The 26,304-nt window shown below is 44.9% G+C and overlaps 1 protein-coding gene across 4 annotated transcripts in view; it reads right to left on the bottom strand.

Moving 5' to 3' along the window:
- Positions 1-2,371: 2,371 nt before the first annotated feature.
- LOC115100073 (acyl-CoA-binding domain-containing protein 6-like) overlaps positions 2,372-26,304 on the bottom strand; it is a 304,213-nt gene continuing 280,280 nt past the window's right edge. For all 4 annotated transcript variants that reach the window (XM_029618279.1, XM_029618270.1, XM_029618251.1 and 1 more), the window contains 3 exons: positions 19,183-19,267; positions 17,718-17,822; positions 2,372-2,579 (listed from right to left, as the gene is read on the bottom strand). In XM_029618279.1, coding sequence (XP_029474139.1) covers positions 2,475-2,579; positions 17,718-17,822; positions 19,183-19,267 — 295 coding nt within the window. In that variant the 3' untranslated portion in view covers positions 2,372-2,474. The remainder of the gene's footprint in view (positions 2,580-17,717; positions 17,823-19,182; positions 19,268-26,304) is intronic.

The following is a 26,304-nucleotide window of genomic DNA, read 5'->3' as shown; positions in this document are numbered from 1 at the left end:
TTGTTTCACCCTCCTCCAATCTATGAGAATCTCAGGAGGTCTGGAAATCAAGTTCCCAGGTATTGAGAGTGGGAGATTTTATTTTTTATCCTTATTAGTTTTAATTATTGGATGTGATGTATTTGCTGTTTTGTAATATTTTATTAGTGTTTGGTAATATTTTAAACATTTTTCCACGTATTTTTATTGGCTTTATTTATCCGCAAATTTGACTTTCTTTTTATTGGTATGTTTAATGTTTTATATTTCTTGATTGTGTTTGCATTTCTTACAGAGTTGGCTTGTGATTTCCAGTTCACTTTTTTTGCATGTTTCAATTTATATTTTATGGTCTCTTTATTCTGTATTTGGTGAGAGTCTATCTGTGTTCTGCTTGTGTGACTGAGGCTTTAGGTATTCTGCTAGCATGTAGTTTCTGTGTAGGGATTTACAACAACCTGGCTTTAATCTGTTTTCCTAATAGGAAATGTATCGGTGTTTATGTCCTGATGTAATATTTGCATTATGGCTTTTTCATAGGTTGAGTACTGGCAGTTATGATATGGAATGCTTACTATATTGGAATTGTAGTTCAGTTTATTCCTGGCTTTCTGTGGGTCAAGTCCACACCCAATGCACTTTACCATAGGCCTAATATCATATGGGATCCAGTAAACCGCCTTGATTATTATGAGAAAGGAAATTTATTATGTCTGTTTAACTATTATTATGGAAAGCATCTTTTTTTTGCAGTGTATGCAAATATATATGTTGTTGTAAGTGATATTTTTACTTCAGAAGATTGTACTTTGAATGTCTATTTTCCATATGCAATCTGTCTTTTTAGATTAGGGAAGTTAATACATTTTAAAATGGAAAAGAATGCTTAAGATTTAATTGTTTGGGGAGGGGAGGGAAGGGGGAATGAAAGGCTGTAAAGTTTGTCTAGGGCCCGAAGATAGAGTGTGTCACACACACACAGACTCCCACCATTCACCAACCTCTCACACCCCCAGGGGGAAGATCCTGGAAAAGGGTGGGAGGCAGGCAATAGAGAATGGAGAAGTCCTATTTCTAGGGATGGTATTTGCTAGGTGATGAGTGGTACCTGGATTCCTCCAGATATGACACTTTGCATTCAGGCCAAAGAGTTCAATCTTGGTTTCATCAGACCAGAGAATAAGGTTTCTCATGCTCTGAGAGTCCTTTAAGTGCCTTTTGGCAAACTCCAAGCTGGCTGTCATATGCATTTTACTGAGCAGTGGCTTTTGTCTGGCAACTCTATCATAAAGGCCTGTTTCGAGGAATGCTGGAAGGTTTTCCCATCTCCACAATGGAACGCTGGAGCTCTCAGTGTCATCGAGTTCATGGCCACCTCCCTGACCAAGGCCCTTCTCCCATGTTTGTTCAGTTTGGGCGGCCAACCCTAGGAAGAGTCCTGGTGACTCTGTACTTCTTCAGTTTAAGAATGATGGAGTACACCGTCTTCTTTGGGTCCTTCAATGCTGCAGCAATTTTTTTTGTACCCAATTAAGGAGCGGACTGGGAGGGAACTTCCCTACCCCATCCCCTAAATCCACATTTTTTTTTTTACCTTTGTTGAGCAACTTACTTCAGCCACTGCTACTACTAGCAACAGTAACATGGAATAGACTTAGTTTTTGGGTACTTGCCAGGTTCTTATGGCCTGGATTGGCCACTGCTGGAAACAGGATGCTGGGCTTGATGGACCCTTGGTCTGACCCAATATGGCAATTTCTTATGTTCTTATGTTATGTTCCCGAGCTGAAGTAAGTTGCGCCGGCCAGCTGCCGGCGCATGAGGCTCTGGGACAGCGAACAATGGCTCTGTCTCGGCCCTCCCCTTCCAAGATGCCCAGCACTTGAGCGCATAGCAGCCTTTAAGCACATGGCTGGGCTTCTTGGAAAATTTGCCCAGCGAGTATAAGACCCGGCCACGCGCGTAAAGGCCGGAATTTGCGCACGCCGGGCATTTAAAATCTGCCCATTTTATTTTGTCCATCGCCAAACATTTGCCTTGTGCTAAAGGATGGCAAATGTAATACAGATTTGTTGAACATTTTCCATCCAAAATGACTGGAAAGTGTTGAGTCCTATTTATTTATTTACTTACTTACTTTAGTGGCGTATCTTCAGAGGCAGGTGACCTGATAAGTACACTTCTGGTGCTTGGTCTGCAAGTAAGCGTCCAAAGGGTAGAAACGAAATGAGAGAAAGCTGTCCAAAGAGTGGGTGGCGGCAAAGGAAGAGAGTTGAAATTCATAGTGCATTAACCTTCAGACCACAGCTCCTTCCTTCACAGTTGATGATGTTACAATAAAGAAGTGCATTCAGAATATAAATAGGTATGAGAAGAGAGGCAAAAACACCCATCAGATTAATCCTTAGCATACTGTAGCAGGATGCTTGCTTTATGTGTTTCATATAGTTCTGCTGTACAGTTATGGTTGAAAACACATTTTATGGACTGTGCAATCACATTCCCTTGAACTGCTGCATGATGGAAATCAACTGCTGATTGCGCTTGTCAATGCTCTGCTGCTCTTCCCTCAGTTTTTCCTGATCATGGAGAAGTTCCTCCTGCAAAGAAATTGGAGATAAGGGTATAGATTGGGCAAAACAGATAACAGAAAATTACATACATTTAGGACTAATTTACAGTTTCTGTAAATGTGTAAAACTTTTATTGAACAGATCCAGATTTAAGGTTGTATGAATCTCAATCTGTAGTTCTATCTCTTTCCCTCAGGGCTCACAAGGAGACCATCTTCTTAGAATAAATAAAAGCCCCTGAAAGTAGGGCCATGACATAGTGACTTTTCTCCCAGTTGTTCCCCCTTCTCCTTGCTCCACCTTCTCAGCATTCTCAGCAGGAAAAGAAGCCAGACTTGGCTTGCAGGTTGAAGGGTATATTAAGAAATCAGGGACAAGATTAGAAAGAACCACCAGATAGGCAAGAAGTAAATAGATGTTATGCTCTGTGTGTCTAGAGTTAGACAGTGGGCCCCTGGGTCATGGTAAGAGTAGACTCCACCCACAGGGAGGAGCCCTGCGGTGACTCCCATGACAGGTGGAGTCTCAGTGATGATGGACAACAGAGAAATAATTTTATTATACTGCAATGGTAACCTGAGGAATGGGTAATGAACTTAGTCCAAGATGTAGGACCTGCAAGCAGGTCTTTTTGATGATAGCCCGCAGCACAGGATGGTCCTGAAAATACTTCCTCTCAGTGGTGCTTGTGTAGGATATCTCTGGTAGAGGTCGGTAGAGCAGGATAGGCCGGAGATAGTAGATGGATGTACACAAGGTGTCTGTGCAGGCGATATCTGGTAGTGGTCCGCATCGCAGGGTAGGCTGGACGCCGATGGCAAGTTGCACAGAATGGATCCGGTAGTGGTCCGCAGAGCGGGGTAACCCGAGAATCCACACACTGAAGGTAGAGGCAGGTGGAGAGCAGGCACTGTACTCACTCGGCACTGAAGAAGTAGAATGAAGTGTAGACACCGAGAAGACCTGGAACGGAGCAGGGCCAGGTCATCCAAGGAACGATTCAGGACTCACTGAAAGAGAGCAAAGGCAGTGAGAGAGGCCCTCCGAGGAGCAGATAGCCCTGAGTGTAGGCGAGGCTCCCGAGGAGCGGTTACCGAGAACACGCAGACAGGAACAGCAACCAGAGTAGCAGAATGGCAGAATAAGCATGACTGGAATCCTTGCTAACTCATCCTACTGAAGGTCAGCTGAGCTTAAGTAGTAGAAGCGGGTGACAACATGCGGTGGGGACGTCCCTGAGGTACCCGCCATGATGCACTCAAGAAGGGGCCAGGCGCTTGCACGCACGTGTGGCCTAGGTTACCCCAGAAGTAAGATGGTTGCCAGGAGCGCCCATGCCGTCCCGGGAACGCCATGAGGGTCGGCGTGGAGATGCAGAGAAGGCTTTTTTCCCCAGACTAGAAGCAGTGGAGAGAAAAGAGGTGAGCAGCAGAGGTTGCAGCCGCCTGCGATCGATGGGCGCAACAGTACCCCCCTTCTTAGGGCCCCTCCCAAGGGGTTTCGGCTTCCTAGGATGAGTGAAATGAAAATGATGTAGCATCTCCTTGTCCAGTATATTGGTGGAGGGTTCCCAGCAGTTCTCCTCAGGTATCCCTCCCAGGAAATGAGATATTCCCAATGCTTTCCCTTTTTACGTACATCCAGGATGTCATCAACTTTATATGCGATATCCTCTTCAGCATCCAAAGGTTGTGGATCAGGTGTTTTGCTAGAGAACTTCGAAAGGATGAGCGGTTTCAGGAGTGAAACGTGGAAAATGTTGTGTATTTTCATCGAAGGTGGCAATTTCAAGCTGTAAGTTAATGCATCCAAGTGTTGCGACCGTTGCTGCTCGACGCCTCCACTCCGCCCTCCTCACCTCTTTGGTGACTCCTTCTTGCTCAAGTGGAAGGTTGGCTGCCACGGCGTCTCTCTGCCATCTTCCTCCGGCGTCCCCAGACTGGCTTGATGCTGCGATCCTCCATGATTCACAAGGGCCTAAGGGCGCACGCGCGGTGCGGCCCTGACCAATGTACCAGCAGTGGTGTGAACCTCAGTGGCATCTCCCTGAGATGACGTCATCAGTACCGGATATATAGGTCTCGGATATCGCTAACTAATAGAGTTAGCAAGGAAAAGGTTTCGTTATAAGCTACTCTGCCTCCTCAGACTTACCAGGGCTCCCCGCTCCTTGGGGGCCTCGCTCTTTCTTTGTTTTTCAGGTCACAGTCAGGAATCGGCACTCGTTCCTCGAGAGCCCATGTTCCCGAACAGGTTGCTGAATACTCTTTCTGCCTGGAAGTTATCGCTGCCTACTACACCAGTGAGTTATCTTCTCTCTCTCAGAGCTTTCCCTGGAACCAGGTACTCGCTCCGCGAGGGCCTAACCTATTCCAACACCTGAACTACTTCTAGAGACTATTGTGTGAGTGTTACCATCAAGGCTCTGTTCCTGAACTCTGCATACCCTGCCTATTCACTATATTCAGTTTCTCTACAGCTCAGTTATCCAGTATCACTGTTCCAGTACCTGAGGGACTACAGCCCTGCTGGGCACTTCCAGCTCACTACTGCCACCTCTGGTGGTTCAATATACTGTTTAATAAAAGAACTAGTGTGTGTCTGTCTCCATACTCTGAGCCTGACTGGTGGTCCCTCTCGGGATCTTCCCTAGGGGGCGTGGTCATCTGCCACCGGCCCAATGATTCACCCACAACTACCTCAAACACCAATAGATTGCTAACTCCATGGATCCGGCACAACTCAGTGCTTTGCAGGCCATACCTGACCTGGCCCAGCGCATTGTGGAGCAGCAAGACACCTTGGAGAAACTTACTTCAGCGTTTCATCAGCTACACACACAGAAGATTCAAGGCACAGCTTCCAACCAAGAAGGTCAGTTACAGGAGGTAACTTTAAAACTTTGTACCATTAGTGGCTCTTATCCGCTTTTCCGGTGAAATTCAGAAGGCCCGGGGCTTCTTAAACCAGTGCTGCATGCACTTTGCCTTACAGACATCTTTATTTCCAACGGATCTTTCCAAGACCACCTACATCCTTTCATACCTGGATGGTAGGGCTTTGTCTTGGGCATCTACCTTGTGAGAGCACAAGGACCCCATTTTGCAGGACATAGAAGGATTTATGGACTTGTTTAAATCCGTTTTCAACGACCCTGCTCGTACTGCTGTAGCCGGTTCTGCTTTGGTGGAATTGAATCAAGGCAGCAGATCATTGGCTGAATTTGCCATTGAGTTCAAAACTCTTGTGGCAGAGCTTTGCTGGGACCCCAAATGTCTCAAGACACTCTTTTGCAGAGGCCTGGATACCCATTTAAAAGACAAGCTGGCTGCTCGCGAAACACCTGACTCGTTGGATGAATTAGTAGCCTTGGCCACTCGGATTGATCAACAGCTCCGGGACAAGGTGAAGGAACTCCGGCCCAAGGTGTTACCTGGGTTGAAACAGGCTAGTGCCATTTCTGCACCTCGGATGGTTCCAGTAATTCTTGCTGCTGAGAAAGATGAACCGATGCAACTTGGTCGTGGACATTTAACTTCCAAAGAGAGAAGACTTAGGAAGAAGCACGGTCTTTGTAAGTACTGTGGTCAGCCCGGCCATAATATCTCTACATGCTTCATTCGTCTGGAAAACGGAAGGGCCTAAGACCTGCAGGAGGACTGTTCTTAGGCCATACCGCGCCCATTCCTCTGCCTTCTCTTCCAGTTTCTTGGACTCACGGACCGGTCACGGTTCAGACTCCTGCCCCGATGGACCCAGGGGCAGAAGGCAACTTCAATCTCAGACGTCTAGTGGAAGACGTGAGGAGTCCCTCCATCAAGCTGGAAGATCCACTACTGTGTCATCTTTTGAAGTGGTCTATGGACGTTCCCCAACACCGCCACTTCCACTGAAACTTTCAGTGACGTCCCAGCAGCTCATCCACTGCTGCTGATATTCATAACACTTTCTACGTTTCATCTGAAACCACTCATACTCGGCGAATTTTCTTCCAAACCTCAAGATCCACCTGTCATCAATGCAGAAGACGACTTAGAATTCAAAGTCGAGGTCCTGGATATTCGTAAGAGAGGAAATACTTTTGAATACCTTCTAAAGTGGGAGGGTTTTGGCCCCGAAGAAAACTCTTGGGAGCCCCAGACCAATATTCTGGACAAAGAGATGCTTCGTCAGTTCCACCTTGCGCATCCTTCAATACCCAAGCCTGGTACCCGAAGAGGAAATCACCCTTTGATTTGAGCGGATCCTAAGCTTGCATGTTTCCTGGACAGATAGGACAAGTTTGGACTGCATGGCCGGTCTTCCCGCAATACATACAGAGGCCCATCTTTTTGGATAGTGTCTCTCTTTGGCAGTCAAGTGGCTTCAGCCTAGTTGCATTGGTTCATCTTCCTCTTCAGGATTAGATAAAGGCTGGACCAGAGTTGACGAAATGGGCCGAAGATGGTTTCCTCCGGATACTTGCATCTCAAGAGGTTTTACCTCAATAGAGCATTCGCGTATACGATGGTCAATACCTCCAGCGAGGTCCATAAGGGAGTCTAAGGTATCAGGTAGCTCCCAGGCCACAAGTTCATCTTTTATGCGGGGGTTGAGCTCCCATAGAAATATTGCTCGCAGGCAACCTGGATCCCAAAGGAGTTCGGAAGACAATGTCTTGAATTCAATCATGTAGTCTGGGAGTGGCTTGGTCCCTTGTAAGTTCAGGAGTGCAGAACCAGCAATGGACTGGCAAATGGGACTTAAAAACTGACTTAAAAAGAGCCAGAAACCCAGGCAAGTCTTTAAGGACTGAATCATTACGTTCCCACAGAGGCGAAGCCCAGGCCAGGGCTTTTCCATCCAACAAGGACAAAATATATGTAGTCTTGGTAGCGGCTATAAGGAAGTATGCAGGTTGTAAAGAAAAATGCATACAGCATTGATTTAGGAAGCCCCTACACAACAGGGAATCTCCTGAGAAACGAGTTGGAGATGGCAAAGGAACTGTAGTTCGTCCGGTAACCACCGGATAGGATGCATTCGAGCTGGAGGTAGAAGAATCACGCAGTCGGGAATTCAGCGGATTAAAGGCGGCAGTCAAGGTATCAAGAGTCCTCTGTTCTGAAATCCGTTGGGCCGGGCCAGGCCAGGGATGGCTTGCAAGGCTGAGAGCTGAGCTGAGTCCATGGAGTTAGCAATCTGTTAGAACATAAGAAATTTCCATGCTGGGTCAGACCAAGGGTCCATCAAGCCCAGCATCCTGTTTCCAACAGAGGCCAAATCAGGCCACAAGAACCTGGCAATTACCCAAACACCAAGAAGATCCCATGCTACTGATGCAATCAATAGCAGTGGCTATTCCCTAAGTAAACTTGATTAATAGCAGTTAATGGACTTCTCCTCCAAGACCTTATCCAAACCTTTTTTGAACCCAGCTATACTAACTGCACTAACCACATCCTCTGGCAACAAATTGTTATGTTCTGTGTGTCTAGAGTTAGACAGTGGGCCCCTGGGTCGTGGTAAGGGTAGACTCCACCCACAGGGAGGAGCCCTGTGGTGATTCACCATGACAGGCGGAGTCTCAGTGATGATGGACAACAGAGAAATAACTTTATTATACTGCAATAGTAACCCGAGGAACGAGTAATGAACTTAGTCCAAGATGTAGAACCTGAAAGCAGGTCTTTTCCGATGATAGCCCGCAGCATGGGATGATCCTGGAAATACTTCCTCTCAGTGGTGCTTGTGTAGGATATCTCTGGTAGAGGCCTGTAAAGCAGGATAGGCCGGAGATAGTAGATGGATGTACACAAGGTAGTAGAGAGCCAGTGGTAACCCGCAGCACGGGCTGCCCTGAAGAGTACCTTCTCTTGCTGGTGTCTGTGCAGGTGATATCCGGTAGTGGTCCGCAACGCGGGGTAGGCCGAACGCCAATGGCAAGCTGCACAAGATGGTATGGATCCGTTAGTGGTCCGCAGAGCGGGGTAACCCGAGAATCCACACAGTGAAGGTAGAGGTAGGTGGAGAGCAGGCACTGTACTCACTCGGCACTGAAGAAGTAGATTGAAGCGTAGACACCGAGAAGACCTGGAACGTAGTAGGGCCAGGTCATCCAAGGAACAAAGCAGGAATCACTGAAAGAGAGCAAAAACAATGAGAGAGGCCCTCCGAGAAGCAGATAGCCCTGAGTGTAGGCGAGGCTCCCGAGGAGCGGTTACCGAGAACACTCAGACAGGAAAAGCAACCAGAGTCACAGAATGGCAGAATAAGCAGGACTGGAATCCTTGCTAACTCACTGTATTGAAGGTCAGCTGAGCTTAAGTAGTAGAAGCGGGTGATGTCATGCGGTGGGGACGCCCCCAAGGTTCCCACCATGATACGCTCAAGAAGGGGCCAGGCGCGCGCGTGCCCTAGGTTACCACGGAAGTAAGATGGCTGCCAGGAGCGCCCATGCTGTCCCAGGAACACCATGAGGGTCAGCACCATTTTGATTAGTGGCAGCCGACGGAGCGGGAGATCGCTCCCGGGACCCCCACTGGACCACCAGGTACCTGTAAAAAGTTTTTTTTTGGGGGGGTCGGGAGGGTGGGGGAAGCTAAGGGATTAGTTTTAAAGGGTCGGGTGGGTTTAGGGGTTATTTTTGTGTGCCGTTTTTCCCGCCCTCCCCCAAAACGTTAAGAGAACCCCCACGAACAATTTCGTGGGGTTTTCCTATTGGTTTCGGGGAGCCCCCGATTTCTGTTGACTTTGAAAATATCGTACGATATTTTCAATCGTCAGAAATATGATTCACATCCCTACTGCTGAGAGCTGTACTAGGGATTAGCAGCCTAAAGGAGGAGATAAGGGCCTCTCCTCCTCCCACTGGGCTTTGCAGGCACTTTTGGAAGTTCAGAGAGTGGTGGAGGTTTGATTCCCTACAATTTTTAACTTTGGGGTTATAGTGAGATCAGGCAGCCTGTCTGCCACTTTTTTTCTGTTGCTGTATGTTAGCTTCTGTTTTTAAAACTTGGGTGGGAGGAATAGGGAGCAGCATGCTTATCATTTTTTTTAACGTAGATGGAGCATAGGAGGAAGGGGATCACCATCTTGGCCCAGCTACCTTTTTATTAAATTTGGCTGGGGAGTGGGGGTGAGAAGGAGGAGGATTTGGCTGCTGCTAAACTGCTAGATATTTTTTTTAAATCATCCGACTAACTTAAGCCTGCATTTTTTTTTTCTATTCCTGACCAGAGAAAGCTGGATAACTTTATCCAGCTATTACTAAATATCAATGTAGTTGGATAAAATTAAGCCATATCCCAGAATGCCTCCATCACCACCACTTTTATATCCAGTTAAATTTTAACTGGATAGTGTCTTATTCGATTAAAATTTACCTGTTTGGTGGTGTGAGAAATTTAAATCTTGATGTTTGTCGTGCTAACACCTGAAGATAACTGGACAAACCTTTTTGAATAACTGACCTAAGAAACACTGCTAGCATTTTCATTTTGCAGATATATCTTCAAGACGGAATATTGGCAAAACTAACTTATTTCTAGAGATGTGAATCGTGTGATCGATCATCTTAACGATCGATTTTGGCTGGGGGGGGGGAGGGAATCGGATCGTCGCGGTTTTGTTTTTTTAAATATCGTGTAAATCGGGGGAGGGCGGGAAAACCGGCACACTAAAACAACCCTAAAACCCACCCCGACCCTTTAAAATAAATCCCCCACCCTCCCGAACCCCCCCAAAATGTCTTAAATTACCTGGGGTCCAGTGGGGGGCTCCTGGTGTGATCTTCCACTCTCGGGCCACGGGTACGTTGATAGAAATGGCGCCGGCGCCATTTTGGTTCCTGTCCCCGGACGTCACGAGCGTAGGAGATCGCTCTCGGACCCCCACTGGACCCCCAGGGACTTTTGGCCAGCTTGGGGGGGCCTCCTGACCCTCACAGCTTGGGGGGGGGCAAAGGTAGCGCCGGCGCCATTTCTATCAACGCACCCGTGGCCCGAGAGTGGAAGATCACACCGGGACCCCCCCCACTGGACCCCAGGTAATTTAAGACATTTTGGGGGGGTTCAGGAGGGTGGGGGATTTATTTTAAAGGGTCGGGGTGGGTTTTAGGGTTGTTTTAGTGTGCCGGTTTTCCCGCCCTCCCCCTTCCCCTCCCCCTTCCCCCGATTTACGATTTTTGACGATAAATCGGGGGAATTTCTATTATATATCGCGTCTAATGATTTTTGATGATTTAAAATATATCGGACGATATTTTAAATCGTCAAAAAACGATTCACATCCCTACTTATTTCTACTCAGTGCTTTCTGCTATTGAAAATTTGTCTGGGAAATGATCACATGATTAAAAGATTTGGCCTCAGCAGACTAAATGGTAGGAACTGATGCTAAAATCTCTGCTGCAGCTGAATATACTACAATACTTTTCAGTTGGGTTCAGAAATTCATGCTATTTTTTTTTTTTTTTTTTGTTTACTCCTTCCAAGTTCGAAAAGCTCCCTACAAAACCCTTTTCTTTTTGTGTGCAAATGCCCTGCAACTTACCTGGCAGGCTTCTCTTCCTTCTATCTCATTTATAAATCCATCTCTTTTGTACAGGTCCTCCCCCTTCCCGTTAATGTAGTCTTGCCTTTCAAATAACCACATGCCGAGGATATTCTTTACAGAACCAAGGAAATGGATTCCCCTCTTGGGTGATGAGAATGCCAGGAAATGTACTTTTAATTAAACTGGACTGTCTAAAAGCCTAAACAAAATAACACAAGTTTTGAAACGTATGTTCTGCAGGGAGAGGATGAGGATCATGGCAGGATCAGTGACAATCTATGATTCTTGTTATATTTTTCCTGGTGTTAGCCTCAAGCCCCAAGTCAGCATCTCAGCTATTTTTCTAAAAAAACATGGAGATTCATATTTAAAAGGTTTGTCTGGGTAATTCAAGTTACTCAGACAAATCATGAGTTTTAATTCTGCCTCCTCTAGCCAGATACATTTTATGTGGATAAATCATTACCCAGTGACAATGTATCCAAATAAATTGGAAGCGTCCAGGGCAGAAATAAGTTTAACCAGATAACTTATCTGGATTACTCCGATATTCAGAGGTAGTCAAGTAAGTTTTCCAGCTACATCTGGATGTGCCTGAGACAAGTCCTAAGGTTATCCAGGTACACGTTTTGCCTTAATCAGCCTTATTCATAATATAGCCAATTAAGTAGCAGAAAGAAAAGATCTGTCGGAGCCAGTAGCCCCACCCTCCCTCCTCTCCCTCCCCCACCGCAAAATCACTAAAATTGATGTAGGGCATAGCACCCAGTACCCCCCACCTCAAGAAAAGGAAAATACGTTGCAGATCATATTGAACCAAAGAACCCCTCTGCACCCCTCATCAACATTTTGCAAAAACCATGCAGGCCTTGGGTCCCCACCTAACCTATACCCTCCCACTCCACCTGAAGTCCCCAGCAGTGTTGCTGTCATATAATATTCTGGACACTGCTGGGCTGAGGCTGAAGAAAATAAAACTTTTGGGGCCCAAGAAACTTAGCCAATATGAGTTACCGGGCAAGTTACAAAGGATATTTAGCAGCATGGCTATGCCACTGAATATCTACAGTCAAACTGTTACTTAGCCAGATAAGTTATACCCAGCTAAGTTAAACCTGTTCATTGGCAGGTATAACTTACCCACATAACTTATCCGGCTAAGACTGAATATCAGATAACTTATCTGGCTAAGTAGCGCAGCCCAGATCTGCCCACTGCCCACCCATTATCACACTGGCTAAGAGCTAGCTGAATAAGTGACTTATCTGGCTATCTAGTGATTGCTTATTTTCAGCGGATCACTAGATAGCCTAATCGGTCCTACTTATCCGGCTATCAAGCACCAAAAACACTTTCAATGTCAGGCCCTTGATATCTTAAGTGAAATAATTTGAACAATGAGACAGTACTTATCTGTATATTGCTGACATACCCATCTTTCACTCTCAAATATAGTTGCTTCAGAGCATACTTCACATCGGATCAAATGAGATTCAGGCTAATTTTAAAATGAGCACACATGCGCCATATACTCCCGTACTGGCATGGGAGCAGAGAAATGCTAAAATTTTAAATTGTGCGCGTAGTCGTACTTGCATGCGTATGTTTTAAAATTCACCTCCTGCGTGCAAGTATGCGCCTGATTTTAAGAGATAGCTCGAGCTTTTACGTGTGTAAAAGCTCAGACTTTGCCGGCTTTTACACACGTATGAAAGCAGCTTTTAACCCATTATGTCCCAAATTTAAGAAGCTGTACTCTAAATAGGACATTGGGACACAATGGGATAAAAAATGCTCACACAAAGATCATCCCAGTTTTCCAATTAGTCCATTTTTTTGCCCAGTTAATATCACAGTCTTCAAGACTCGTCTGGTTCTTCATCCTGTTCCCCAGTTGACCCAGGCCCCTCACCTTATCCTGTAAGCCCTAAAACTTGAGATCTATAGACTTGCTCCTCATCTTTACACAGCTAACAAGCTGACGTATGCTGCTGTTTCCGGTTTTAAAATACGAGTTATGGCTGTGTTGGCCCAGCTCTGGAACACCCATGCAAGCCCATTTTCCACCCTCTTATTTTTAGCATGCATACTTTGCAGTTTTTTAAAAACTTCATTGCTTGGGTGTGGCCCACATACATGCATATGTGGGCATTTTTGCATGAACAACACTTTTAAAATCTATCTCATTTCTATAAATTAATCTCTAAATAATAACTACTTGTTTTTTGGATATGTAAAGTGGCCAAAAAGAAAATAGCAAATAAAATTTGTACATTTGGATTGGTCAAAGAGAAAGGAACAAATTAGAAGATCTGATTGACCACAGAGAGTAGTTGAACATAATCTAGATACCTGATTGGTTGAAATATGAGCATCTTGGCTAAAACTGAATTGCAAATGCCAAATCTCCACTTACTGGGGTAAACTATAAGCTATTGCTCCAAGACATAAACGTTGTCAACCCGATAAACAAATTACAACTATTGTGACTATACAGCCTTTAAACCATCAAACATACATCAAAAAATGATTGTATTAAAGGTGGAAAAGTGGTAGTTTCATATCTTAACCAATCTGAGCATCATTGTGAGCTAGATGGTATACTGCTAGTTATAATCAGAAATTCATCACCCTCCTCCTTAAAATATGGCAGTGTCACTAAAAACATTTTTTTAAAGCATGCTTATGAATAAAAATTGTTTTGAAATGTCTATGAATATTTCTTGTATTTTTTTTTTTCATTTTCCACTATTTGCACTTTTTTTTTTTAAGCACGTCAAAGTGGATTATATTCAGGTATTGTAGGTATTTCCCTATCCCCAGAGGACTTACAATCTAAGTTTGTGCCTGAGGCAATGGAGGGTAAAGTGACTTGCCCAAGGTCACAAGGAGCAACAGTGGGACTTGAACGCTGGTCTCCTGGTTCATAGCCTACTACTCTAACCACTAGGCTACTCCTCCTCTTGTAACAACAGTCATTGAATAAAATGTCTTATAACAACACATTTATCATCCTAGGACATTTTATATTTTATATGTCCACTGTCACCACTTTATTCAATCAAATTTACTTAGCTCTATGTATCTCCCGACAGAGCCACGTTTAGGAATCACTTCCTTCATCAGGGGGATATATGTATAGCAATGTTCCAAATATTCCAACAGCAAAACTGTAGTGAATAACCTGAGCAACCTAAAATCTCCCTTTTCTAGAGTATTTAAATGTTCCTTGTGTCATTCAAATAAACCAATGAACTGCCTCTGGAAAGCTGCGTCACACTAATGACAGCCAATCGAGTTCTTCATTCAGACCTTGGGGGATGAGTGATTTCAATCCAAAATTGCTTACGATAATTCAAGCGCTGGGAATTACCTCCCCTAATATTATGTACAACTTGGTCAATGATAGTCCAACGTAATTGCTTGAACTCATGTTGCTTATCAATACAGTGATTAACTATAGGAACTGTCGTGTTAGTTGTATGCATCTGTGAACAATGTTCTAATCAACGGGTCCTAATTGGTCAACTCGTACACACCACATAGATCTTTGGACATGGACATATTAAGACAAAAATTAAATTTTTTAGACATACAATTAGACTTAGTCCTCTATCATATCTGATAACCAGAAGCTGGATCAGTCCATACTTCCCCTTCAACAGTAAGTTCACACGTCACATTGTTGGCATTTCGGTGATACCCATTCACCTTTCTACTTGAACCATTACAATCTGAATAAGTATGCATTGTTGCGGTCCCGATCGCTTCCCTTCTGTTAGGGCTCAGGCCCGCTTACCTCCGCTTCAGTGATCACCGCATTCCACCCACTCCGGACCCCGGGGGCTTCTCTCACTCCACGTGGCGGCTGCCATTACGGGCCTGCTTCCCTTCGGTCTCGCGCATGCGCGAGGACGTCCCTCTTGAGCGTCCAGCTCCCGGAAGCCCGGTCCCGCCCGCGCTGCTGATATTACGCCCAAGTCCCGATATAACCGGCATTCAGACTTTCTCTCAACGCCTTGCAACAAGGTTCACAACTTCTTAGTTGCTCTCAGTTGCGTACTTGTTGATCTCCTTGTTGCCTGCTTCTGACCCCGGTTTGCTTCTGAGTCCGCTTCAGCTCGCTGCCTGCCTCCGACTCCGGTTTGCTTCTGACTCCGCTTCAGCTCACAGCCTGCCTCCGACTCCGCTTCAGCTCACAGCCTGCCTCCGACTCCGCTTCAGCTCGCTGCCTGCCTCCGACTCCAGTCTGCTTCCGACTCCGCTTCAGCCTGCAGCCAGCCTCTGACTCCGGTTTGCTTCTGACTCCGCTTCAGCCTGCAGCCAGCCTCCGACTCCGGTTTGCTTCTGACTCCGCTTCAGCCTGCAGCCTGCTTCAGACTCCGGTTTGCTTCTGACCCCGCTTCACCCACTGCCTGCCTCTGACTCCGGTTGCTACAGACTCCGCAGCCGCCCGCTGCCCTGCCTTCAGCCGGCCCTCGGTCCTGTGCAGCCAGTCCCCTGCCTTCCGGGTACCTTGGACTTCCTATTCATTCTGCTTGCTCTGGTCCTGGCCTATGCCCATCGCAGCCTCTGGACATTCTGTAGACAACTCCCAGTCCCGAGGACCCGGGACCCTACGGGCTCCTCCCGGGGGCTCCCTGGTTCCTGGGTGAGCCCTTCCAGCTTGTGGCTCTGCCCCCCGGCCTACCCTGTCTCCCTAGGTAGGCCGGCCCAAGGGTCCACTATCTTCTCCAGCAGCATCAAACTGCAACATGCATGACATGATCTTGTATATTGGGACATCGAGAAGTAGCTATTAATGAAAATTCTTGAAAACCCTCATGTAACGCAAGAATGTGCCAATGCCTCCTAAATGAAGACACGATCACCGAAAGATAGTGTACTCTGCTGCAATACACATACCAATCTCTCCTGTTCTTTACCCTGTTGATAATTGAGTAGTTAGTCGCGATCAGAAAATTTTGCCCTTTTTTAGGCTTTAGAGATACCTTAGGGTATCCACGTGCCCTAAAGCATTCCATTAATAACTTTGCCTACATCTTGAAAGCTTCAGTTGTGGAATATATTCAACAAATCCGAAAAAATGTGCTGTATTGGAGATGGAGGTGAAAGAGAAGATTGGATGAGTTAGAACACATGTCAAATCTCTGACTAGTGATAAGTTGAAAGTAGATTCGTAAGGATTGTTATAAGTTGATATTCTTTTCCATTTTAGAGGAAAAGATGGCCACTGAAATGCTGTGAGATGCTAGCAAAGATGTTTGATCCATGTGAAGTATATCATAAAGCAACTATTTTTGAGAGTGAAACATGGCCATGTCGGCAATATATAGATAAGTACTGTCTCATTATTCAAATTAAGTTACATCTGAATATCGAGTGGATTGTTGATGAGCTTTATTTAAAAGGACATTATAGGATAATCTGAAAGATAATTAAAAGGTAAAATAAATTAAAGAATAAATACAGAGACTTTGTTGAAAGGGTCTTTTTTTCCAGTGATAGTAGTAAATCATAGGGATGTGCATTCGTTGGTCAATTTGTTTCTATTTGTTTTGGCAGTACACATGTATCTCACAAATGGACAGTAGGTACGCAAAACTGATGGTATGCACTTATGTGGATTGTTTTGTGTACAGCCAAAACGAAAAACAAATCGACCAATAAATCATATACACCATGGGGCAGATTTTCAAAGGCTATGCACATAACCCGAGAAAATCTGCCCCTGGGCGCGCCGAGCCTATTTTGCATAGGCTCAGCGGCGCGTGCAAGCCCCGGGACACATATGTCCCGGGCTTGCAAAAAGGGGCAGGGCATGGGCAGTCTGGGGTGGTCCGGGGCGGGGCGTGGCTGGAGCCTCCAGGCACAGCGGCCATTTGCCGCTGTGCCCAGGATCACATGCCGGTTGTCAGCCGGCGCACGTAAGCTACGCCTGCCGGGAGGCAGGGGCAACTTACCCAACAAAGGTAAGGGGGGTTCTAGGTAGGGCTGGGGGGCGGGTTAGGTAGGGGAAGGGATGGGAAGGTGGGGGGAGGTGGAAGGAAAGTTCCCTCCCAGGCCGCTCCGATTTCGGAGCGGCCTGGGAGGGAACGGAGGAAGGCTGCACGGCTCAGTGCGTGCAAGTTGCACAATTGTGCACCCCCTTGCGTGCGCAGACCCTGGATTTTATAACATGTGTGCGGCAGTACACGCATGTTATAAAATTGGGCATAGATTTGTTCGCGTCAGGTTGCACGAAGAAATCTATGCCCGCGTGCACCTTTGAAAATTTGGCCCCATACGTACTGAGAAGGAAAAAAAAAAAGACTTCTGTGCTGGTGCTGGTACTGCTGACTTTTTTCCCTTTCTTTTGGGACAGTGTTATCTATATTAAAGAGATTCTATTTGGATTTGCATTAAAGAGTAGTGAGACATTTCTAGATCGTTTTATGCTAAGTTTAGAGAAAAATAAAAAATGATAAAAATACTAAAATATTAGGAAATTGGATACCAGTGAGCTTTGGGAACAGAGTTGAATTTTATTACTTCACTTTGAAAAATAGCTTTGGTTGTGTGCTAAGTAAAATAAGCCATTTGATAAATCCTCAAGTTATGCACATGGATTAGCTGATGAAAAATGATTACCCTTAGTTTACAGATTTCTTTTCTTTCCTTGTCATTCTCCTCTGCCCTGGCCTTGAGCCACAATTCATTTTGAGTCTTGTGTTTTTCTAACATTTCTTGAAGCTCCTAAAAAAATAAATGTTTTTCAGATAATATGGAGTCTTTGAGTTATATGTACAGATTCCTATAAATTTTCAAAAATTTTTTGAGATGTTTACAATTGCACATTAAAGTAGAGTGTTTTCAAAGGTAAAAAAAATAATATTGTTGTATTTAGGTAACAAGTAATAGTTATAATAGCAAACACCAATTTTCTAGATACATTTTACTTCATTTATAACTTATTGTCTTGCATACTCAGAATAAATGGAAGGCTAAACCTATCATGTTGTTATTTGTACCTTTGAGTTTCATATTACATGCAGATATTATTAGAAGCTATATTTCTATGTGCATACATAGAAGAATAACGTGCAATGTGGTATATTGTTTGCATTATCCACATTCTGCATTTTATCTGTAATTTGTGTGTAAATACTGTATGTACATATATACATATAGACAGGGCTCGTGCAAGGGTTTTAAATACCCTAGGTCAACTTTTAGCCTTGCCTCGTCTTCTCCCCTCCTCCCCTTGCCCACAATTAACTTTCAGGTCCATAGACACCCCAATACCACTGGTTTTCGGGGGGTACGCGCGTACCCCTTTGAAAATCTATCCCTTGGTGTATTGGCAACCCTAATGATGATCCATCAAACAGATCTGGAGAGTGTATTAATTATATAAATTTAGGGGCCTCTGTACCAGTGACCATAAGTAGACAACACCTGTGTAAACACAGGTGTTGTCTAAGGCCCATGTATAAAGTATGTTAATGTGCAGTACTCAAATGCATATTACCAGTACCACCAGTTTTCCAGTGGTAACACTAACACACATACAAATATCCCAATTAAAAAAAAAATTAAATTACCTCATGTACTTTTGCTAGATTTATAGTATATGCGGATCAGTTTAGTTTGTCAGCATCATCATTTTGATTTTGGTGCTGAGGTTGGTAGGAGGGATGTCGGCTCTCTGCCACCAGTGAAGATTTTGAAGACTTTGGGGACAGAGTAAAAAGTGGCAAGTTTGGTACGGAGTTAGGTAGAGAAGGTTGGGTAGGGTTCTTTGGTCAAAAAAAACCCTTGTCGGCAGAGGGGGTAATGTGACATCTGGTGAAGTGGACCCTATCCTCGAAAGCTCATGCCTCAATAAAGCGGTTAGTCTATAAGGTGTCACCTGCCTTGTGTCATTATTGCTGTGTTCTGTATTTCCTTACTACCAACATTAAATATGGCAGGTAACTTGCATTACCATACTGGTTTTCATGCTGGTTAGTACATAGGCCATTTGAAATCTGCAAGTGCTTTCTTCTGACAGGAATAAATTTCATAGCACAAAAATACGTAAGTTCCACATCTACAAAATCTTATGATTTGGTACCTGCTGCTGATCTTTGTACTGCTTGCTGTAAAACTCCTTTTCCTTCTGAAAAGCGATCTTGGCTTGAACTAACTTGGCTTTCTCACTGGAAGTAGAATAAGTACAATTTGAAAATAGGAAAGTTAGTAAACTGAAATGAGATAATATCATTATTTTGATTTAATATCAAAATTGAACATATATGTAGCGGTCAATTTTAAAACCCTACGCATGTCGAAATGGGAGACATGCTTGTGATTTGACGTCGTGCGCAAAGCGCAGATTTTAAGACTTGTGCAGGGCTGCGTGTTTCTCCCACTATGCGCAGAAATCATAAAAAGCAAAAAGGGGGCAGGGTGGGGCATGGGTGGGCAGAGTCTGTAAAATGAAGTCAGCACATAAGTAGTTACACACACAAGCGTACACCGGGGTCCCCTACTTTACTTCTGCTCTGGACGGCATGAAAGTCATGTAACAAAAAAAACCAGGCTTGTCAGTGGGATTTTAAGGGTTGGGGGTAATAGGGTAAAAGGGAGGCAAGCTAGCTAGGTAGATTAGGAAGTCGTCTCCTTTACTGGGGCGAACTGGGAGAGAACTGGGAAAAAAGGATATTGCATCAGTGCGTGTAGCTACTAAAATTCCCCCACTTACGCATCCGAGGTGACATTTCCACGCGCCAATATAAAATTGTGAGCACATAGCTGATTTTATAACACACGCGTGTGTACGTGCATATATTATAAAATCACTGCGTCCATATGCACATGCAGTTAAACATGTGCATGTGTTACCGCGCGCTGGTCTTAAAATTTACCTCTTAGTATAATAAATAAAATTAGGTACTGATAGTATCAATTATTACTGATTTCTTTCCATACATTTTTAGAAAAAGGAATTTGATGTAGAGAAACAAAAGTAGTTTCCTTATTTTTAAGAGTCTTATTTATTTTAAGAAAGATGATAATGTCTATGTTGGTAAAAAAAAAAAGATCCCATTCTTGTGTCTTAAGAATTTAAGAACATACGATTTGCCACACTGTATCAGACCAAAGGTCCATCAAGCCCAATATCCTGTTTTCAACAGTGGCCAATTCAGGTCACAAGTACTCTGGCAGGATCCTATAAGGTTGATAGATTCCATGCTGCCTATCCCAGGGGATAAAAAAAAAAAGTGAAATAAAGGTTTCTGTATCAGTTTTACTTAAGGTGCATCGTAACTATAGTTTTATGTATTCTGATGAGGATGATTGTTTTCTTATGTTTTGTTGCAGAAGTGGACCCTTAGGCCGAGGTGGAGTTGGCACAACCCACTGGGAAGAGCCTATAGGTCCCCAACATCAGCAAGCTGAGCTGACTGGACCAGAGGCCCAGCTGGAGCTTCACCAATACCAGTCCTCACTCCCATTAGGGTGAGCCCTCGGGTGCTGGGGCTGGCTGCATTTAGGTGTGGGCCTCTGTGGAGATGATGATCCGTTCCTTGGAAGATGTGGCAGGCCAGCACAGTGGATGAATGTGGAGTCGGACAAGCAGTGGTCAACGCAGGCAGCAGTCAACAGGGTCAGGTTCAGGTTGAGGTCAGAGGCAGGCAGAGTTCTCGCAGTCAGAAGTGGAAGCAGGCCATGGTCAAGGGCAGGTGGAGGTCAAGCAGCATTGAGCTACAATCTGAGGTCAAGCCAGAAGTTCAGTCCAAGAGACGAGGAATTAAGAGGAGGAAGGAGAACGAAGGACCACAGAAGCAAGATGACATGCAGAAGACAGACGAAGGAAAGATTGACCACAAAGACAAGAACTCAGGAGACAAACCAGACTGCCAAGGAAGAGGAAACAGGAATGACACATAGCAGGAAGCAGGAACCAAGCAAAGCACGACTCCAGAAGGAGTTGACATATTGCCGAGGCATGGAGCAACAGCAGAAGTGGCCATTTATAGACCCAGATCAGTAACCTCATCAAGAGGGGCTGCAGGGCTTTCCCGTTGTGTTCTCTTTAAATTTACACAAGGAGAGCGCGTGCCTAAGAGGACACGCTGCCTCGAGCCCTGCTGGCAACATCTCGGCTATGAGACCTGGTGGTTGGAGACTGAGTTGGGAAACAGAACTTCTGCTATGGGCAGCTACACAACTTGCATGGGGACCCTCATTGCGCCGAAATGTGGTGCATTTCTTCAGGCCAATCTGGAGGTAAGGGCGGTGGTCTGCAGGAATAGCCCATGGACCACCGAGCATAACAGTCTACTTTGTTTACATTGCTTTGGACAATTTAATTTTCAATCAGAAAAGCGGTTTATAAATTGTATTAAATCAATCAATAAATAAAATTGCCCCAATGCTACTTTAATAATGGTTTATAGACTTTTCTTCTAGGAACTTGTCCAAATCGTTTTAAAACCCCGCTACACTACCAGGTTTTATTACATTTTCCAGAATTTAATTATGCATTGAGTAAAAAAAATATTGTCTCCTATTTGTCTCAAATGTAATACCTGGTAACAGCGTCCCCTAGTCTTTACACTTTTTGAAAGAGTAAACAACCGATTCAAATCTATCTTTCACTCCATTCATTATTTTATAGACCTCTGTAATATCTCTCCTCAGCCCTCTCTTGTCCAAGCTGAAGAACCCTAACCTGTTTATCCTTTAATCACAGGGGTATCATTCCATTCCTTTTATCATTTTGGTTACCCTTCTCTGAATCTTTTCTAATTCTACTATATATTTTTTGAGATGCGGTGACCAGAATTGCACACAATAATCAAGATGAAGTGTCGTCATGGAATGATTCTGTTTTATTCTCCATTCCTTTCCTAATAATTCCTAGTAATCTAATTACTTTCTTGGCTGCACATTGAGCAGAATGTTTCAACATATTATTCACAATGATGCACCTCAGTTGGTTTTTATCCATGCTGAAGCTCAGATGTGTACCTATCTCTTTAATCAGTGAGTGATGCTAATCCTAGGGGATTTCAATCTGCCAGCTGATGACTGGAATATCCCAGCGGCAATGTCTTCTAGAAGCAGGGAATTCTTAGACTTTCTGCAGGGAGAACTGCTCTGTCAACTAGTAAAGGAACCTATACAGGAGGGGGCGATACTGGACTTGGTGCTTACCAATGGGGACAGTGTTTCTGATGTTGCAGTGGATGATCATCTGGGATTCAGTGATCCCCAGATAGTATGGTTCAGTATTAGAGTGCAGGAGATGAAGGTTCATTCAAAGGCAAGGGTCCTGGACTTCAGGAAAACTAACTTTGTTAAAATGGGCAAGTATCTCAAGGAGTCATTAATTGAATTGGAAAATCTAGGGAAAGCAGATGAGCAGTGGGCAAAACTAAAAGGAGATATTAGAAGGGCAACTAATCTTTTTGTTAGAAAAGTAAATAAGGGAAAGAGGAAAAAGAGGCTGCTATCCTTTTCAAAAGTAGCTATAACGTTCATAAACTACACGAGAACACAGAAAGAGGAAGTCAGGCAAAAATATCTGCAAAAGCTAAGAGAAGCTGGGAAAGTAGGAATGCAAAATTCAAATGGAAGAAAAAATAGCAGATATAATAAAACTAGGGTGGAGGGAGGCGGGGAAACAAGATTTTTTTTTTTAAGATGTTAGTGATAGAAGGAAGTTGTTATGCTTGTGGGACAACAAGTGGAAATGTTTTTTGGCTTGGTTCTATTCAGCATTGCTGGCTCCATTTGCTTGCCATCCTAGGGATCTTCTCAGATACTTGTTCGTCCTATCTTTATCAGATCTTTGAATTTCTACTGTAAAAGTACATTTGAGTGCCATCATGGCGAACCACTCTCATGTAGAGGGCAAACCAATCTCTATTCATCATTTGATTTCCAAATTCATGAAAGGGTTGTATCATATAACACCTTTAGGGCCTCATTTTCCAATATCACAGTGGTAACGCATGATGGGCGTGTCCCATGCAAATAAGGCATTTTTCGTGCAGCGGGAAAACATCGCATGACGCGATGTTTTCGCCATTTGCGGAAATGGATTCGCAAATTGCGAAAACATCGTGCACCGCGATAAAACAACCAATGAATCTTCGCAGTACACAAAAGTGTCCAAACAGCCCATTTCCACTCCTAGGTGCTGCAAACACGTGAGTGAGAGTGAGAGTGAGAGAGAGAGAGAGAGCGCCTTGCTATAGTGCCTATGCCCTAGACAGGTATTTGTAGCCCTATGGGAGGGCCACCTAGTAACTCGAGGTGGGGATTAGGTATGAGCGTAGGGGGTTGGGGGCCACTTTCACATTCAACATGAGATGTACGGAAAGAACAGTGGTCTCTAGTGAAGATTTGCTGGCCATCGGAGTGAGGAACATCTCATGTTGAATGTGAAAGTGGCCCCCAACCCCCTACGCTCATACCTAATCCCCACCTCGAGTTACTAGGTGGCCCTCCCATAGGGCTACAAATACCTGTCTAGGGCATAGGCACTATAGCAAGTCTCTCTCTCTTTCTCTCTCTCTCTCTCTCTCTCCCCCCCCCCCCCCCAATGACATGAGCCGTTCGGAATTGTCGTGCACCGTGATAACTCTTTACTGACCTGTAGCGCACAAGGTAACGCAAATGAAAGTGTTGTAGCTATTAGCCGCGATAGGAGCCGCGCTAACACTGCGGCTGTTTCGCGGCACACGATAACTGTTTCCTGTTTTACATATGCTCCGCCCCAACTCCGCCCCCTGAATATAAAATTATGAATTTGCATTCGCAAATCGCATTAACGGCTGTTAGCGCGATTTGCGAATTTATCTCCTGCGATAACACCTTGGAAAATGACCCCCTTAGTCTTGAAGCCTGTTGCGCCCTGGAATCTCAATGTTGTCCTTGCACAATGAATAAAGCCTCTTTTTGAACTATTGGACTCTTTCCTGTTGAAATTCCTCACCTGGAAGGAGGTATTTCTGGTATCAATCACTTCAGTGAAAAGAATGAACAAATTGCAAGCCTTTGTTTCTTTTTTGCCCTAGCTACAGTTTTCCACAACTGGGTGGTACTTCATACTCACCCAAAGTTTCTGCCCAAAATTGTCTGTGTTTCACATTAATCAAGCCATTGCCTTGCCCATGTTTTTTTTCTAAAGCTTCATACGCATAGGGGCAAGAAGACCCTTCATTCACTGGACTGTGAGGGCCATAGCTTTCTATTTGTGAAAAACTTAAACACATCAACAACTATTTGCAACCTATGATCCTTACAGAATGGGAATAGCAGTTGCCAAATGTACTATTTCCAAATGGGTAGCAGACTGTATTGTGCACCGTTATGTACTGGCTGAACTTCAAATTCCAGACTTTGTCAAAGCTTATCAAGTTAGAGCTATAGCTACTTCAATTACTCATCTAAGAGCTATTTCGATCTAAGACATCTGCAAAGCTGCAACATGGTTGTAAGGGAAGTGGACCTTTGAGCTGTGACAAGGTTGGTACTTCCGCCAGGAGAGAGTCCCTGGTGATTCTTGTTGACAGAAGGCGGAACAGATACAGATAGCCCCACTGGAGCTTCACCCATACCAGCCCTCGTTCCATGCAGTTTGAGACCTTGGGTACCGGGGCTGGCAGGATTTAGGCAGGAGCCTCTCACGGACTGAGTCCTGAGGAAGAGGCAGAGGCGGCATCGGACTGGCTGCAGTCAAGGCAGATGGACAACAGGTGGAGTCAGGAACAGGCCAGAGGTCAGGATAGGCAATAGGCAGGATGAAGATAAAGAAACAGGCTGGAGGTCTGGGCAGGCGGAGGTCACTCAGAGTTGGATTACCAGGCAGAGGTCAAGCAGCAGAAGACAGTCCGGAAGGGCAAGGAGCAGGAAGGCAGGCATGGAAGGCAAGGAGCAGGCAGGAATGCTGGAACAGGAATCACACTGGAACACACTCTCATGGATCAGGACCTGTTGCTGAGGCGAAATGGATGAGGCAGGGCCGGGTATAAGTATCTAAGGCATCTGATGTCATCACCACACACCAAGGGGACTTTTCCTGCCGCCAGGCCTTTAAATCTGGCGGCGTGGCGCGTGCTTGCGCCTAGGGAATCGGGCCAGGAACGGCGCGTCGGCGGCATGGGATCACCGCAAGAGTAGGCCGCAGTCACGGCCTCTGCTGCGGAAAGGCGACAGAGGTCAGTGCGAGTCTCCTGACGGTGAGGGGGCTCAGCTGAGGGTTCTCTACAGGCAGGAACCCTAACAATGATCATTTGTACGAAGCTTTATGTCTCACTACTATCTGGGCAAACAGAAAACTGTGATGTAGCCAACCAGCAGAGATCAATCATCATTCAATGGAGGAAAGGTTAAACAGTTTTGGAAGTCCACCACAGTTTTAGGAGATTGTTGACCTTTTATTAAGACCATGTTTCATAGAAACTTAGTCGGGAGGGTCCTAACATCCAAAATTCAGTCGTCTCATCAAAGTAAAATTTAGTGGTTTTAAATAGAGATGAGCTTCATTTTTTTCGTATCGGGACATATTTCAGTTCGGGGCGCTTCGTTGAAAATTTCATTTTCCGACGGATCGTTTTTTGTCGGCGCTGGATCGGAAAACGAATCTGAAAACAAATCAAAAAAAACCAACAATTGGGGAAAAAAAAAAGAATTGGAAAAAAACTCCCCCAACCCTTCAATTTTACTTTTTTACAACCCCCCCCATCCCGATCCCTGTCCAAGACTTACTAAAAGCCCTGGTGGTCCAGCGGGGTCCCGCGAGCGATCTCTCCCTCCGGGCCATCGGGCTGTCGGGCCTGCTACGAAACAAAATGGTGTCGATGGCCCTTTACCCTTACAATGTCACAGGGGCTACCGGTGCCATTGGTCGGACCCTGTTACATGGTAGGAGCAATGGACGTCCGGCGCCATCTTGTGCTTGTTGAAATTGCTTAATTCGTGATAAACGAATGCACATCTCTAGTTTTAAATCATTACTGTGAAGGTTAACAGCTTAGGAGACATATCAGAACAGAGACTTCCAGTCTCTTCTATCTGGACAATCTCTCAAGGAATGGCAATAATGTTGGACAAGTTGTTTTGTGCAGCCTATCACCCAGTAGTCCACTCTCCATGGGGGGAGCCAGGTTAATTATTCAGTAAGTGCTCTGCAGTGCAACCCTCAGCTTGGATCTCCCCACATGTTATGGCTAATTCAGCC

Source organism: Rhinatrema bivittatum, chromosome 1 (genome assembly GCF_901001135.1).
Source record: "Rhinatrema bivittatum chromosome 1, aRhiBiv1.1, whole genome shotgun sequence".
In the NCBI taxonomy this organism is placed as follows: Eukaryota; Metazoa; Chordata; class Amphibia; order Gymnophiona; family Rhinatrematidae; genus Rhinatrema; species Rhinatrema bivittatum.
Note: the sequence above shows the minus strand (reverse complement) of the source record. Positions and strands in the feature narration are given on the sequence as shown.